The 17,608-nt window shown below is 43.6% G+C and overlaps 1 protein-coding gene across 1 annotated transcript in view; it reads left to right on the top strand.

Moving 5' to 3' along the window:
• LOC122902282 (peroxisomal trans-2-enoyl-CoA reductase-like) overlaps positions 1 to 2,786 on the top strand; it is a 32,962-nt gene extending 30,176 nt beyond the window's left edge. Inside the window, exon 8 of the mRNA XM_044241563.1 lies at positions 1,916 to 2,786. Coding sequence (XP_044097498.1) covers positions 1,916 to 2,001 — 86 coding nt within the window. The 3' untranslated portion in view covers positions 2,002 to 2,786. The remainder of the gene's footprint in view (positions 1 to 1,915) is intronic.
• Positions 2,787 to 17,608: the final 14,822 nt, after the last annotated feature.

The raw sequence follows: 17,608 nt of genomic DNA, 5'->3' as shown, positions 1-17,608 counted from the left end.
ATCGGGCTCCCTGCACAACGGGGAGTCTGCTTCTCCCTCTGACTATTCTGCTTAATGCTCCCACTGCTTGTGCTCCCTCTCTCTCTGACAAATAAACAAAATCTTAAAAAAAAAAAAAAAAAAGAATATACTTCTGCCCCCACCCCACCATGAGTGGGAATACTGAGCCTTTCGTCCTATGTTTTCTTGAAGATTGCCAGCCCAGGAGTGACAAGTCCTGGGAAAATTAATATCTGTAGGCTTCTATTTTTCTTTCTGTAAAGTGGGGTCACTTACAGCATTTATTGGGTAAATGGTTGGAAGCGTTAAATTAGATAATGCACATTTAAAGCCTTGTGTCAGATAGCACGTTTTTAGCTGTAGCTCATACTGGCCTGAGCAGGAAAGGCATTTATTGGCCCGTAACTGAACGGTCTGCTAGACTTAAATTATCCGCTCATCGAGCTCTTTGGGGGCAATGTTTTGTTTTTTCTTTTCCCTCTGTTTTTGCTTCTGTGGTGTTGGCTTTCTCTTAAGACAGACTCTCCTAAAGGGGAACCCTCTTACACTGTTGGTGGGAATGCAAGTTGGTGCAGCCTCTTTGGAGAACAGTGTGGAGATTCCTCAAGAAATTAAAAATAGAGCTTCCCTATGACCCTGCAATTGCACTCCTGGGTATTTACCCCAAGGATACAGATGTCGTGAAAAGAAGGGCCATCTGTACCCCAATGTTTATAGCAGCAGTGGCCACGGTCGCCAAACTATGGAATGAACCAAAATGCCCTTCAACGGACGAATGGATAAGGAAGATGTGGTCCATATACACTATGGAGTATTATGCCTCCCTCAGAAAGGATGAATACCCAACTTTTGTAGCAACATGGACGGGACTGAAAGAGATGATGCTGAGTGAAATAAGTCAAGGAGAGAGAGTCAATTATCATATGGTTTCACTTATTTGTGGAGCATAACAAATATCATGGAGGACAAGGGGTGTTAGAGAGGAGAAGGGAGTTGGGGTAAATTGGAAGGGGAGGTGAATCATGAGAGACTATGGACTCTGAAAAACAATCTGAGTGGTTTGAAGTGGCGGGGGGGTGGGAGGTTGGGGTACCAGGTGGTGGGTATTACAGAGGGCACGGATTGCATGGAGCACTGGGTGTGGTGAAAAAATAATGAATACTGTTTTTCTGAAAATAAATAAATTGGAAAAAAAAAAAGACGGACTCTCCTGGTTGCAGAACGGCTTCCTTTCCTCCGAAAGCCCCATGCTTCTTTTTCCCCAGCCTGCTGGACAGAGAGAAGGGAGGGGAATGACGTTTTATAGCATTTCTAGCAGAATTCTGAGACCTGCTCTGTTTTGGACCAACTGACTTGTGTAGCCCTCCCCAACCAGTAGCCAGAGGCATGACTTAGCTCAGTTGGAGGTCAAAGTGGGGCCACTTCCCCAGAAACTCATGGATTTCCCCAGTGCAGGTGGAGGCTCTTGGAAAGAGGGGATGAGGGACTGGATGCTGGACAGGCAGCTGTGTGTGCCCGGTACAAAGTAAGTACACGGCTTTAAAGTCATCCTGGTTCCTAAGGAAATAGTACGTGTGGCCGAGCACTCTGCAGAGGCCGTCACATTTAATTTTCACAACTTCAGAAGAGCAGATGTTGTTAGCAACCACCGCCCTCCCCCCACCCCACCCCAGGAAAACAGGCTCAGGAGGAGGAACCTCTCCAAACTTGGAAATGCTGGTACCTGGCAGGGCTGGGATTCCAAACCAGGATTTTCTCAGGACCTCTGCCAGTTGTCCTAATGATTTCTTTTTTCTTGCCGAGAAAAGAAAAGGGGTGAACCAGGGAAAATAAGAAGGGAGTCTGCTGGAAACTAAGATGATGAAGGAGGTTAATAGATTTATGCTTGACGTGAGCTTTTCCGCTTACTCACCAGACCACGACAACTGGCCTGACGGACCAGGGGACCTTTCTGTCATCAAACAGATGAAGGAGGATTTCAAGAGTAAAAGCAAGCTCTAAGCTAAGGAAACTACACGTGTCTTTTGTCTCCAAATGCCTTAATATCTCAAGAATGCACTTTGGTACTTTCCAGGAGCTGATAATATGAAGGGAACTATCACTTTCTGCTTTTAATGTTACCAGTCATGCCTATGCAAAAACTGTTCTTGAAATAATGCCTGTTTAAGCCCCAAACAACACTGTTTAGCCTGTGATTAAAGATTTCTGTTTTAGGAATGGGCTTAACATACTTTATGATGACGCCTTTCATTTCTAAGCAAGCTAATTGAAAAATGAAATCATTTCAAATTATTCATAGAGGTATCATGATCTCCCAAAAAGGTTTTAATATTTGGTGGGCAGTAAACCTGGCCTCTGGATGATTCTTAAAACTCTGTATATAGAAGATATACAGTGTATAGAGATATACAGTGATTCATGTCTCGTGGTGGGTCATGCTTTTGGAGCCATAAAGCTTTATGATAATAATCGATGATGATTTGTTTTGTTCATGAAGTTAGATTTGCATAAAGCCTCTTGAATCAGAAGAGAAGTAAAGTCATGTGCAGCATTTCTTGGAAGTATTTCATTTGTGTCTTGATTTCCAATCTAAATTATTCCCTTTTCTTCATGTTTCTCTTTTTGTATGCAAAACAAGAATTTTAAATGAAATGTTATGCAAATTAGGGTTCAGTATCCTACCTTCACTTGACTTGTTTGGGCAATGATCCCAACTTCTGAAATGCCTTTTATAAATTATGTACATTCATTTTTTGTATTAATTAAACATCTTTTGATTGACTTATTCCCTCTTGAAGTCAAGTAGATATTTTCTTTTCTTTATTCTCAGTGCAAAGTACAGATCTTCCTTGGCTTAAAAAGGGGTCATGTCCTGATAACCCCACTGTTAGTTGATAATAGCATTAAGCCAAAAATGGATTTAATGCACCCAGCTTATTGAAAATCAGTCACTTAGCCTCGTCTCCCTTCAACATGCCCAGAACACTTACGTTAGCCAACAGTTGGTCAAGATCATCTCACACAAAGCCTACGTTACACTGAAGTGTTGAATATCTCAAGTAATTTAGTGAATACTGTGCTGAAAGTGAAAACCAGAACGGCTGTATGGGTGCAGAATGGTCTGTAATTCCTGCTGAAAGTCTTTTCACTTTCACACCACAGTGAAGTTGAAAAATCTCGTCAAACTATCGTTAAGTTGGCGACCGCTATATGTAATTTTCCATGCTCCGGGAAGGGACCCACAAATCTGCCATTTTATGAGGCTCCCACATGGGGCCGGGACCAGGGTGAGGCTAACTAGATGCCTGTTGGGGGCAGCATGAAAGAGATGCTCACTCTTGGGTGAGCCCAAGTGCAGAGTCGCCCCTGAGAGGACACACACTACTGTACATTTTGTGTCTGTGCTATTCACAGGGAAAGATCAGAAATCTTTTCCTTCTAGAAAACACTTGAAAATGGCCTTCTGGATACGATAATATCGTAGTTGCTAAGCATTCAAGCCATAGGTTAACCCTAACATTGGTTGGTGTGGAAGACAAAGAGGCAGGGAGGGCTTCCTTTTCTAATTTCCTCATGCTCATAACCGAAAACAACCCCACAGTTCTCCATGATGTTGTCGCATGTTTATTTCTACGTAAGGCATGAAGGCCACCCCACATAGCATGAGACGTAGCTACCACTCCTCATTAGATCTTCTTGTTAACTTAATGATTGGACAGCTGACCATTATCTATGTTCTAGAATTATAAGGCTACTCCCCAGGATTTCTGTACATTTCATGATAGTGTCCTCTCAATAATGTTCTCTTGCTACTACACTTAGTAAATTTTGCTATAGACTGAATATTCCTGAATAAGTTTAATCATTCAGTAATTTTAAGCCCCTGTGTGCTCAGCATCATGTTAAGAATTGGGTGTGCAGGGGCACCTGGGTGGCTCAGTGGGTTAAAGCCTCTGCCTTTGGCTCCAGTCACGATCTCAGGGTCCTGGGATTGAGCCCCACATCGAGCGCTCTGCTCAACAGGGAGCCTGCTTCCCCCTCTCTCTGTCTGCCTCTCTGCCTACTTGTGATCTCTGTCTGTCAAATAAATAAAATCTTAAAAAAAAAAAAAAGAATTGGGAGTGCAATTTTGAAAACAAAACAAAACAACAACAAGAACAAAACCACACTGACCTTGCCCCCCAACAGAACTTACAAGAGTAAGAGAGAGAGAGAAACATTAATCAGGCCACATAGAAATTTAAGCCTCCCTAAGTGCTCTAAGTGCCATAAAAGGTAAGGTCGTGGTGCTAAAGGCATATACCAGGAAGAAAAAGATATCAAGAGGAAAAAACAATTCTGTTAATTGCGTTAAAAGAGTGGACATTCTCCCCCACCCACATGCTGCTCCTTTCGTTCATGGCTTATGCTAGTTCAGGTCCTCTGGGAAGCAGGTGCCAAGACAGAATGAGATGTGCGTGAGCCGTGGGGGATATGCCTGCAGCGGCGGGGAGCCCTGGAAGACTGCAGCGACCTTCAGACCGTGGAGCAAGTGTGACACCCGTGAAAGAGGGACGAAGACAGGAGTGAGCAGAAGGCAAAGGGGAGGTTTGCTGCATGCGCACATTCACACCACGGTGGGGCCTGGGGGCACCAGGAGACACTTGGTAGATGACCTGGGTTCCACATGGTCACTCTTGTCCTCACTGTCTAGGAGTAGCTCTGCTCCTCCCGCTGGCCAGGGATACTCCTTTTTTCATCAGCTCGTGCCTGCACACAGGCAGGCCAGTGGTCCCTGAACTGGGCCATAGTTCATAGTTCAGTGGGACCCTCCTGGGTCCCTTGGCAAGAATTGCTTCCTTTGGAACCAGGACTTCCAATGCTGCAAGATTCAGAAATGGATGGGAAGCACCAGGTCCCACGGTGGAGCTTTGCAAGTGTTGGTAAGTAGGACCACTCCGTCTTCCACTCACTGGTTCGCAGAAATGTTCCCAAAGCCTTTGGGGAAAGGCGTCCTGACAGATGGTACTCCAACCTTTCAGAAGGTTGCTGGCACTTAGGCTGTGCATTGGTTGTTCTAGTCCTCTGTGGAGCTGGCTCCTTCTAGAAGCACCGTGTGTGCAACGACTGATGGTTTCAAGGTCAGGGACCCAGTCTCACACAGTTTCCTGGGAAGTGGGTCACCTGATTGGATGCTGATGTGTGGGATTCCGTGCCTGTGGATCAGTCTTTGTATAAGCCCCAGGAGAGTGGTGTCTGTGTCCCTGCGAGCAGGAATGGTAAACTCTCACCTGGATTCAGTATCTCACACTATGAGCTACCACAGGGGATGGGAGCGATGAGAGATTGGCTAATAGGAAGTAAGGAGAACTGTAAAGAATAATGCAATAAGGGCACCTGCCTGGCTTAGTTGATAGAGCACAAAACTCTTGATCTTAGAGTAGTGGGTTCGAGCCTCACATTGGGCACAGTGCTTACTGAAAAAACCAGTAAGGGAAAAGCAGATATAAAGAGCAACTACTAATCTACTAGAGCCGAGATGGCAATTAACTGTTGCCCACGGCCTAAGGGGTGCATTTTGAAGCTGCCACATGCCTATATCCCGTGACCATCAGCCCCTTTTATTTTCAACACTACCCCAAGGCTTGGCTCAAAAAAGTGTCACCTTGTGGTTAATTGTGGAACATGAGCCTCTCTGGACAGGGCCTTCTTGGGAAGCCAAGACTTGGCTGCAAAGTTTCCACTTGAGCTCTAATGTCTTCTAGTATTTCTTCTGTTCTCCTCCTTTACAAGGGTTTCACTTTGATGAGGAGGACAAAGGCAAGAAAGATGTTTTTTAAAAATGAAACTTAGAGCTTGCAGTCCAGGGATATTCGTTGAAGACTAGAAGCAACGTTATCTTGATGATACCTAGATCTTCACGGTCCTGTAAGACCCTGCTTTGCGCATACAGAAATTCCTTAGGAACCTATGTTATCTCTATCTCCCCTCCCTCCACAAACGTAAAATATATAGTCAGTCACCCCCACACTCAGATGCAGCTCATCTGCCTACGGGGCCTGTCCCCCTACTATAATAAAATCACCTTTTTTGGACCAAAATCCTCTCAAGAATTCTTCCTTGGCCATTTGCTTATTGAACCAAACTTCAAATCACATCCACTTCCCTGAAGTGTTGAAATTTGATCAACTGGCAGGAAGATTTGAAACCATAATCCAGAAAGGTGTATTAGAGTAAAAGCGGGTGATCATCAAGCGCTTGTTTTATGACAATTATCCCAAGGAATATCGAAATTTCTGCTTATCCAAAGGGATGTTTGGAATCCTGCGGGCAATGCTCTGATTTGTTTGGTAACCAGCGCCCCCTTTCGGTTCGTGCCTGCTCTGCCCCAAGCCGCGCCGCCGCCCAGTTTTCTCAGCTGGGTGTGGACCAGAGGCAGGTCTGCCCTCTGCCTAGGTGGGAGTCAGATCGTGCGGACCCGCAAGTCCTAACGCTGTCCGCATCAGGGCTGCATCGCGGGGGGTGTCCTTACTCCTCTCATCGAGCGAGCCCGCCCATCCCTCTTTTCCATCTGCAGCCTCCAAACTTGGTCTTCTGGAGCTTGTCCGTTCTCTCCTGATTGACGCCACTTTGATGACGTTAACAACAACCTGTCTGCTCACAGGCACCCTTACATCCTCTCCCCCCGTTTATTCTGCCCTTTCCTGCCCTTTCCTGCAGAGCCCTCCGTGGACTCTCTCCTTCCATGAGTTAGGGCTCTTAGACTCTGCTGGCGTCCAACTGCCTGGTTTCCAATCCCAGCTTCTACCACTGACTCTTGTCACGGCTTTGAGACAATCGCGACGTTAGAATATGGACTGGGTATTAGCAGATGTTATGCAAGAGTTACTTCTCATTCGATGTGATAATAGCAGGGCAGTTACTTTTTTTTTTTTTTTTTAATGTCCTTCCCTATTAGGAAAGAAACGGTATTTGGGATTTGATTTTAAATACTCCAGTTTAAAGATTTATTTATTTATTTATTTATTTTACAGAGAGAAATCACAAGTAGATGGAGAGGCAGGCAGAGAGAGAGAGAGAGGGAAGCAGGCTCCCTGCTGAGCAGAGAGCCCGATGCGGGGCTCGATCCCAGGACCCTGAGATCATGACCTGAGCCGAAGGCAGAGGCTTAACCCACTGAGCCACCCAGGCGCCCCAAGAAAAGTGGGGTAAGGGATGGGAGGAAGTGAGACGAGATTGGAAGCATGATGGTAATTGTTTAGGCCACTGACAGATACATTATATGTTGGTTAATTCTATTCTTTTCTCTACATTTGGGTAAGTTTGGAAATTCCTCAAATAAAAAAAATTTGCAAAATAAAAATGGTCTCATTCATTACTTGGATAGTGGGTAACATGGCGAAGAATTAGTTGGTTATAAAGAAAGGGGAGAAACAGGACAGAGTTTGCAGTTACATCCAATGCTTCTTGGGGGTGCATGGGTGTGGGAGAGAGAGAGGAAAAGACCAGGTTCCAAGGAGCATATGTATTTGGTGTACAAAATTATTGCCCCTTAACCTGAATTCTGTCCTGCAGGCACTGGGCATAACACGAAATTCTGGCCAGCCTTCCATCCTGGTTGGTTAGCATTACCAGTTAGTCAGGCCCAGCACAAGCCAGTTGGGTAAAGATGTAGAGTTGCAGGAAAGGGACAATGGTCCAGTTATTCCAGTGACATTGATACAGTTGAGTTCATACACTTGAATGGGGAAATTATATCCAATTGGTAAATTTGGAAAAAATCAAATAGTCAAAGCAATACCAATATTCCTTGGTTTTCTTGACTATTTGGACCATGAAGCTTGTTTTCATCTGTATAGACTGAGTCACAAATATAGTTAGAATTTGTAGTTTTAAGTATAACTCAACAGAATTACCTTTTTTCAGATACTAATAATTACCACAAACTCAGATAGTAAAGATTTCTTTAAAAAAATAATAAGGTCATTTCCATAGGTGTTTAGGTGATTCAGAGTAATTGTCAGAATTTCTTACCCTTTAATTTTAGCCTCTAAAGTAAAGGCTATATATACAAAAGCTGATTTTGTTAAATTTCTTTAGCTTCTTGTTTTCAGATGAGCTGAAAACAGAGGACTAGTCTGTTTCTTCCCCATGGGAAGATTTCCAAGTGAGGCATTGAGTCTGGATTGGGGGTTGGTGGTATTCACCGTGGTGGGGAGGGAGAAGGAGCAACCCTTCTCTTCTGTATTGTTGGGATGGAGATTGGGGAATTGGGGAGGATGGATGCCTTCGCTGGATTCTCATTAGTTCTTACTATTTTGCTTGGAGTCATAAAATGGAGAGGATTTCAGTAAGATATAGAAGAGAATATTTTGTTGAGCAAGCAAAGCATGTGTGGATGGAAATGGGCTTTTTGTTTTCTTGGGAGTTCAAATTGGAGAGCAGAAACATACTACCCACAGAGCTATAGAACCAATACGTCATAGGTAATGATAACTATCATTTATTGAGTGATTACGACAGGCCAGATAGTGCCAAACACTTTCCATGCATGATGTCATCTTACCCTTACAAAAACCACATGCGGTAGGTTTCATCACTAGCAGCATTTACAGTTGGGGAAACTGGCACAAACAGGCCCAATGCCTTGCTCCAGATCTCACCTAGTGAATGCAGAAGTGGGATTTAAGCGGAAAGAGTTTAACTGTAGAGCTGGTGACCAATGTGATATCCTGAGAGAGACAGACTCTCACCAAGACATCAAGAGATAATATAAACATTTTGTTAATGGAACCATTCAAACATACACTAGAGAGAAGAGTATCATAATACCCATTACCCAGATTTAATAATGATGTATGTTTTTCCAAACTTGTTTATCTCCCCTACTTGATTTCTAAGTATCTTAGAGTAAATTCCAAAATTCCCTATCATTTCACAGCAATAATTCATTTTAATTTAGTTTAAAATACAAATGTGAGCAGAGAACATGCAGCCCTCCAAAGTGGGAGAGTGATCCATCATCCAGTGTAGGAACTGGTCATAAGACACACACCCCACCCACAGGCTACAAACATTTGCTTGGCTCAGTGAGTACACACCTGTTTTGGAAAAGGGTGCATCAGACTTTCAGAACTGAATTCGTTAAACCAACTCCCTTCCCTCCAAGTCCATGTCCAAAAAGGAATCTGAAAAATCTGATTTTCTGTGCAGTTTTGGCTAAGCAGAAATAATGGGCTGCTCTGGCCCATCAGAATGTCGAGCCACTGTGAGACTTTTGTGTCAGCCTAGACCACGTGCTTTAATTCCCGGTGGGTTTATGATTGTGAACCAGTATCCCTGAGTTCTGAGAACTCTGGAGAGAGCAATAATAAGATTGAGTTTTTATTTTTATTTATTTACTTTTTATTATTAGCTTTTTAAAAAGATTTTATTTATTTGTTTGTTTGACAGAGCACAAGCAGGAGCGGCAGGCAGAGGGAGAGGGAGAAACAGGCTGTCCACTGAGCAGTGAGCCTGACCAGGGCTCAATCCCAGGACCCTGGGATCATGACCTGAGCTGAAGACAGAAGCTTAATGGATTGAACCATGTAGGAGCCCCAAGTTTGAGTCTTTAGACATGCAAACCCAAATGCCAGCCTCCAGGAGGTAGGAAGTGTTTATTACACTTTCTGCCTATTCTAAATCATTTGCCTTAGTTGCCCTAACTCAGCAGCCCAATCCTTCTTAAATCACCACAAAGCTACCTTCATCCTATTATTTTATTTTCTTTTTTAAAAGATTTTATAATATTTATTTGATAGATCACCAGTAGGCAGAGAGGCAGGCAGAGAGAGAGAGAGAGAGAGAAGCAGGCTCTTTGCTGAGCAGAGAGCCGGATGCAGGGCCCCATCCCAGGACCCTGAGATCATGACCTGAGCTGAAGGCAGAGGTTTAACCCACTGAGCCACCCAGGTGCCCCTGTAATTTCAATACATGATTTATGAAGAAGATAACGTGTCCCTTTGCTTGTGCTAGTATTTTTATTGGAATTGCTCTTTGTAAATGCTCTGATCACAGCATTGTATCTATTGAGAGGTCTACACTTAGTTTTATATTTCTGTGGGGAAAATCTTCAGAAACGCTTGTCTCTTTCTCCCTCTCATAGATAGATCGATCGATAAATATACATCATATCAAGTTTGTCAATTTATTCATATCATCTATTTATGATCCTTAATTAGTTAATTAATTCTGCCGTAAGATAGAATGCCAGTTTCCAAAATAATTGAGGATAAGTTCAGATGTGCATTACATTGACGTTATATAAATTTGAATTTCCAAGTCCAGGTACAATTGAGAAAATATCCAGAGTGTATCAAGATAAAATAGATTTAAATTAATACACAATGAATGTCAGATGTTATCTATTTAGATACTGCCTGGAAAGATCAAGTGAAGAATCTTCTGTTGATTGGTATATATTTTCAGTCTTCTAGGGGTTTTTTGGGGAGTCAATTTATTTAAAACAGATTTCTGTTTTACAAACAGGACACACTTCAAATGTAGCTTATTTCCTTTCAAAGCACTGTTGTGTGTCCTATTTACATGAAGCTTGGCTCTTTGGGTCTGGTGCAGAAATCCAGATTCTGGTATGGAATTCAAAATGCCATGCCTCAAAATGCCATGCCTTAAAATTTTTCAGTCCAAAGTAATTGAACTGGAGAGGAAAAGAAACAAATTGCATTCTTGAAAATTAAGATAACATTAAAATTTTGTATTTCGTTTTTTAGAGTCCATAGTCTCTCATGGTTCCCCTCCCCTTCCAATTTCCCCCAACTCCCTTCTCCTCTGTAACTCCCCATGTCCTCCATGCTATTTGTTATGCTCCACAAATAAGTGAAAACAATCTGAGGGGATGGAATTAGTGGGTGGGTGGGAGGTTGGGGTACCAGGTGGTGGGTATTATAGAGGGCACAGATTGCATGGAGCACTGGGTGTGGTGAAAACATAATGAATACTGTTTTTCTGAAAATAAATTAATTTAAAAAATTAAAAAAATGAATACTGTTATGCTGAAAATAAAAAATAAATTTTAAAAAATTGTATTTCATTATATAATAAGTCTTAGGTGTGTTTTGAAATTTAGAAAGCATTTTATACAAAATTCTCAAATTTGGAATACTTAGAAAAGCAATGACATTTAGAAGTGGTTCTTCTGTCAGCGAGGGTGGGGGAGGAGTAGAGATTTGGCTGTCAGTTGTCTAAAACAGGGAGTTTAGCTATCGGCGTATTTTAAACTCTTTTTTCTTTCCTTCTTTGAAGATTCCGGTATCTTCACTGTTTCATGGCTTTTGGGTTATTCTCTTTACCCCAAAGTTATATTTCTTTTGGAATTCCGGATGATGTTGGGTCATAGTGGGGGGTGGGGGGATGAAGGGATGTTATTTGTTTCAGTAGTGTTTAATTCACTTCCATGCTCGCTTCAAACAAATATATTCACTCTGTTATGCTTTCTGTCACCCAATACTGAACACATTAAAGGAAAATATTCAGATCCATGTTTTACCTAGAAGAGAGGAATGACTTTCATCAATTTATTTTTATATTTTTTAAATATATTTTTAAGATTTCATTTCTAAGTAGTCTGTACACCCAAGTTGGGACTCGAACTCATAACTCGGAGATCAAGCGTCACCTGCTCCACTGATTAAGCCCGCCAGGCGTCCCGGTTTCAGGAAACTTTTAGTGGCGTGTGGATCACAGTGCTCTGAACTCCTTTTGAAGGAAAATATTCCTACACATAGAAATTATCTCCCATGTTTAAAGGAGTTGCTTATTGTTATGTGTAATTATATATAATTTTGTTCCCATTCAGTGTCTACGACTTGAATAGGAAGATTGATTTTAAAAACAAATAGTTTTACCTGACTCACCTAATATAATATGATGCTACCCTGAGGACAGAGTAACTATATATATTTTTTAAGGGGGGAAGGGGCGAAGGGAGAGGGAGCGAGAAAATCATAAGCAGACTTCGCAGTGTGGACCCTGAGATCATGACCTGAGCTGAAAGCAAGAGTCAGATATTTAACCGACAAAGCTACCGAAGCACCCCGGAGTAACAGTTTTTTTTTAAAAAGATTTTATTTATTTATTTAACAGAGACACAAAGAGAGAGGGCACACAAGCTGGGGGAGGCAGAGAGTGAGAAACAGGGTTTCCACCAAGCGGGGAGCCCGATGTGGGCCTTGATCCCAGGACCCTGGGATCATGACATGAGCCGAAGGCAGCCACCTAACGACTAAGGCCCCTACGTGCCCCAGAGTAACAATATTTTGATAACATCCAGGTACTTAAAAGAGAAGTCTTCTACAATAGAGGGTTGGTTTTACCATAATAGACTGCATCCAGGGAAGAAGTCTTTTTAACCCATTTTGTTTTTTAAAGATTTATTTATTTATTTGACAGACAGAGATCACAAGTAGGCAGAGGCAGGCAGAGAGAGAGGAGGAAGCAGGCTCCCTCCTGAGCAGAGAGCCCGACTCGGGGCTCGATCCCAGCACCCTGGGACCATGACCTGAGCTGAAGGCAGAGGCTTTAACCCACTGAGCTACCCAGGAGCCCCTAACCCATTTTTAAAAATTCGGGCAAATTTGGCATACCATAAGATGAACAGTTTTTAGATAATTCAGTGGCATTGAGTACATTCCCAGTGTTGTGCATCCACCACCTCTGTCAAGTTCAAAAACATTCCCAAAAGGAAGCTCCATATCCAACAATCGGTTGATCCCATTTCCTCTCCTCCCAGCCCTGGCCCCCAGATGAGCTGTCTTTTTGGATTGACCTATTTTGGATATGTCACGTAAATGAATCATAGGGTATGTGACCTTTCCTGTCCAGCTGTTTTTCACTTACCATAATGTTTTGGAAGTTCACCCACCTGTAGCTTTTATTTTTAATAAATTTAATATGGATGGGATTGCCTTCCCTGGGGAACAGAATTCTATGCCTATGGACAAAAAACAGGAGACCTCGCCTTCTTATGGGGCACATAGGGAAGACGTGAGGGATAAGGACGGTGGCTCCGTGTCAAATCCCTACCTGGGGGACAAAGGCCTCTCTGTACTGAAAACCACCCAGACAGAGCTAATGGAGAAAAGACCCTTGTGGGGCTCAGCAAGGGGAGGGGGAGTGGCGCTTACAGGCCTAAGCTGGCCAACTTCACAAAGCCTTTGAGAAGGGCACTCATAACATATTCAAAGGGACCTCAGCTTTGGTCAAGTAGAAATTAAGCATCCATCAGTTTAAGAGTCTCACTCTCCTCGTCTGAGTCCTGGTGTGTGGCGCTGTCCTATTCTGGAAGGATTCACTGCCACTTTCCTTCACACACAGCTAAGACAGGTGCCCTTCTGGTACTTTCCTCCCTCCTTCCTGCTTCATCTTCCTTCTGGTTTCTCTCCAGTCCTTGGTCCCCACACCAACTCTTGCTCCCCCCCCCATTAGTATGCAGAACAACATAGTTCTAGGCCATTCATCCGAGGGAATTTTTACACAGCGAAAGTGGCCCATCGACACATTTCACCAAGGACTGTTCTTTTTCTGGGGAATTTTGCTCCCACCCTTTGATTTATGTCAAGTTGTTTCCACGATAGATTTGGAAGTACTTTTTTTTCATTTTCATTTTTAAATTTTTAAATAAACATATAATGTGTCTTTATTCCCAGGGGTACAGGTCTGTGACTCGCCAGGTTTACACATTTCACAGTATTCATCATAACACATACCCTCCCCCATGTCCATATCCCCACTACCCTATGGAAGTACTTTTTATTCCAAGAAGATAAAAAACAAAATAAATAATAAAACTGGAAAACAAAAACGCTTAAGTTTCAGCCACTTATTTAAATTATTTCCTCTATATAAGATAGTAAATCAATCTAATAAATCGAGTAGCAATAATCCGATCGAATGAAACAACCAACCAAAAAAAATCAATCATGTGTGCCACATGCTGATAAGAAAAGGGGACGTATTGCCCCTGCCCCGTTCAGCAGTGCCCTAGCAGGTTTAGAGTTTGGTTAGAGACCGTTGAAGCCTCGCATTTGAATATTGACATGGTCCTTTAAGATCTAAGTCTGATTAGGTGGTGTAGAGAAAGCAAGCTTTGGAACCCATTTCAGATCCTTAGTCCATCTCCCAAGAAACTACGATTCCTTACGAGGGATAGGCACTAGGTGGCAGCATGGAGCACTAGAGGAGCGGAGACGTGAAATCTTCCTGGGGAGGTTTACCTGGTACTCCCCGCTTGGGTACACCTTGCAAGGAAAAGTTGTGGGATTCTGGCCTGTTTCTGTATCTCTGTGAGTGTTATGGAGAAAGAATTAATATAATTGGGTGGAAAACTAAAAACCCACCGTCATAAATTTGGGTTCTTTATGAACACTCGGATTGGTGCGATCTGGGCTTAAAGTTGGAGCAAAATTTGGGGGCCTTTCTCAGTCAACGACGGTGCTCATGTATTCTCCAATATAGCAGTTAGATGAATGGCTTCTTCTGTTTTGTATCTTCGTGTCACCTTACATATAGCGAGTGCTTAATACGTGTTTGTTGAATAGAGTTTAATCACATCAGGAGCAAGTGTGGTATAACTAATGGATCCAGGCTGATGGTTAATTTTAGTTGGCTGTACTGGGGAGACTTGGCAGGCTGTGGAGCAGTTGGGATTATACGGAAGGGTCTTCTGGAGGAGCAAAACAGTTTCATCCCTGAAGAGGTGAGGATTGAGCCTTGATGTCTAAACAGTGTGTCCCAGTAGAGTTAGAGGAATAAAGTTAGAATGGGAACATTGTGGGAAAAGTACAGTTAGCTCGGTGAGTCTGGTTAAGATAGTTCTATGTGAAAATTGTGAGGAACCAAAAATTTGAGCATCTTGGGGCACAGGGGAATAGAGAGGATTTCAGCATCATAATTCTGCAATTTTTGTTGTGGGTAGATGTACTCTGAGTAATGTTCTGGGGACGAGTGCTGCTTATTTTTCATCTTTGCATTCTGCAAGAGGTTTAGCACAGTGCCATGCTTATAAAGTAGACATTCAATGAGTATTTGTTAAATTGAATACTTTTAGGTGGTCACAGTTGGCTGTGTAAGGGGATGGAGTAGAATCTGATTAAATTATGTATTTAAAAAATACATCTGTATTTATTTTTATTTATTTTTAAAGATTTTATTTATTTATTTGCGAGAAGGAGAGAGAGAGAGAGCACGCGCTTGCGAGCAAGCAAAAGAACACCAGCAGGGGGAGCAGCAGAGGGAGAGGGAGAAGCGGATGCCCCGCTGAGCAGGGAGCCTGACGTGGGACATCCCAGGACCCCGGGGATCATGACCTGAGCTGAGAGAGAGAGAGAGAGTGAGTGTGTGTGTGTGTGTGTGTGATTTTATTTATTTATTTGACACAGATTGAGAGCTGGAGAAAGCGAGTGCGCATGTGCAGGAGAGAGGCTCAAGGGAAGGGAAGAGGGAGGAGCTGACTTCCCGGCTGAGGAAGAAGCCCGATGCCGGACTTGATCACAGGACCCCAGGATCATGACCTGAGGGGAAGGCAGATGCTTAACCCACTGAACCACTCAGGCACCCAAAGGTATGTATATTTTTTAACAACAATAATTGTAGCTGAAGTTCACGGAGCACTTCCTGTTTTCCGTATTTCACCTCGTCCCGACCGCAGCCACACGGGCGCGCTGTGACGCCAGAGCCCCTGCTGGGAACCTGCCAGTGGTTCTCTGGTGTCCTCTGTGTGTCAGTCTGCCAGCGCTGCCCTCACAGTCGCCATACACTCGGTGGGTGAAGCAGCAGAGATGTACTTTCTCACGGTTCTGGAAGCTGTGAGGTCCAGGTGCCAGCAGGGCTGATGTCATCCTGAGGCCTCGCCTCGGCTTGTGGATGGTGGTCTTCTGTCTGTCTTCACCTGGTCTTCCCTCCGTCTCTGCATCCCAAGCTCCTCTACTTATAAGGAGGCCCGTCACGTCGGATTGATGACCTCACTGAACCTCAGTGATTCCTTTAAAGGTTCCATCTTTAAATAGGGTCACGTTCTGAGGTATGAGAGATTAGGACTTCAACATGTGAATTTTGGAGGGCACTCAGTTCAGTCCGTAACCGCGTGCCTCAGAATTCCCAAACCTGGGAAGTGGGGCCGGGACTAGGGTCTTGAAAGTGAGGGGCGGCTCACTCTTGGGGCTGTTTGTACAAGTGCAGGGTCTGCCCCAACAGTGAGTGTCCCCTTAACTGCCGTGCCATAAATACCTCCTCAGCCTCCACCGAGGACCATCCCTACTGGGGAGCCTGGTAAAATAGCAGAGTCCGGGGCCCCAAGCCAGAGCTTATGATTCCAAAGGTCTCCGGTAGGGCCTAGCAATCTGGTGTTTCCATAAGCCTCCCCAGGGATTCTAATGCAGGTGTTTAGGATCACCTGAAACTAGAAACTTATAACCAGTGCAATAATTTCTCTCTTCCTTTTTGGTCTGAGAATAGACGTCGCTGAACACATCAATTACCTTTCTGAATTTTTAGGGAGTGGGGTGGTATTCTTAAATCCCTCCTGCAGAAAGCCCCTGTAGTCCGAGTTGCCGGGCATTGACCTTGACAGACCCACGGACTAGCTCTTTTTTTGTGGGGTCCTTTCTAGCCGTTCCAGAAGGCAGAACTCCTTGCACACACACAAGCACGTGAGAACTAGAGCATCAGCGGCTGCCATTACAGAGTGCGGGTTGCACTCTGTACTTCCTACGTACGAAGTTGTTTGCAAGAGTCTCTACTAAATTTTGAGGAGAGAGCCAAGATGTTTGTTGCTTGACACTGAAGAAGGAGCGAAGACTGGTCAGTAAGGTTTTCTCTGAGTCTGCATTCTGGGGGCAGGGAAGCAAGTGAAATTGATCAGCAGACTCTACAAAATAAAAATAGTATGACAATATGGAAAGTCATTTGCTTTATGGAGAACCACAGAGTGATACAATGAAGGATTCTTGGGTGGCAGATCTTTATCTGTTTCTCTTTGGGGAGGAGAAATCAAGCAAAGAAACAGACAAAAATCTCACCTGACTTCATCAAACTTTGGCCTGTTGTGTGTGGCCTAAAAGAGAGCTGGTCTTTCATGATTCTCTCTCTGCACACAATCACTCCTTTTTTGTTTCTTAACCCTCGTCAGTAGGACTGTATAGATTTAACTGTGAAAGCAACAGATTCTGACCCTTGTTGACTTGAAGCAAAATAAAGGAAAAAGAATATTGACTTGACAAGTGATAGAATAAGCCTCAGAATGATGGGCAAACTCAACAGGTTGAACAACGGGATTTTGGAAGATCCGGGAACAGGCAAGGTCCAGACATCTAAACAGCAATTGCTGTTGGACTTCTTTAGGATGCTCTTTTGAAAATAATTCACGTCTCCACTCCAGCCATATTCTGTCTTTGGCTCATTGTCCTTAAGATGTGAATTTCAGGAAGCGTGTCTAATCGGCCCATCTTGGACACACACCCATCCCTCATTGGGGGTTAAAGTCTGAGGGTTTGGGGGGGGAGTACATTGATCATCAGACCCAACCCATGGGATCGGAGGGGGGTCTCCCTCAAAGAAAAACAGCAGACGTGGG

The sequence above is a fragment of the Neovison vison genome, chromosome 3 (assembly GCF_020171115.1).
Source record: "Neovison vison isolate M4711 chromosome 3, ASM_NN_V1, whole genome shotgun sequence".
NCBI lineage: Eukaryota > Metazoa > Chordata > Mammalia > Carnivora > Mustelidae > Neogale > Neogale vison.
This window is presented reverse-complemented; position numbering and strand designations above follow the sequence as displayed.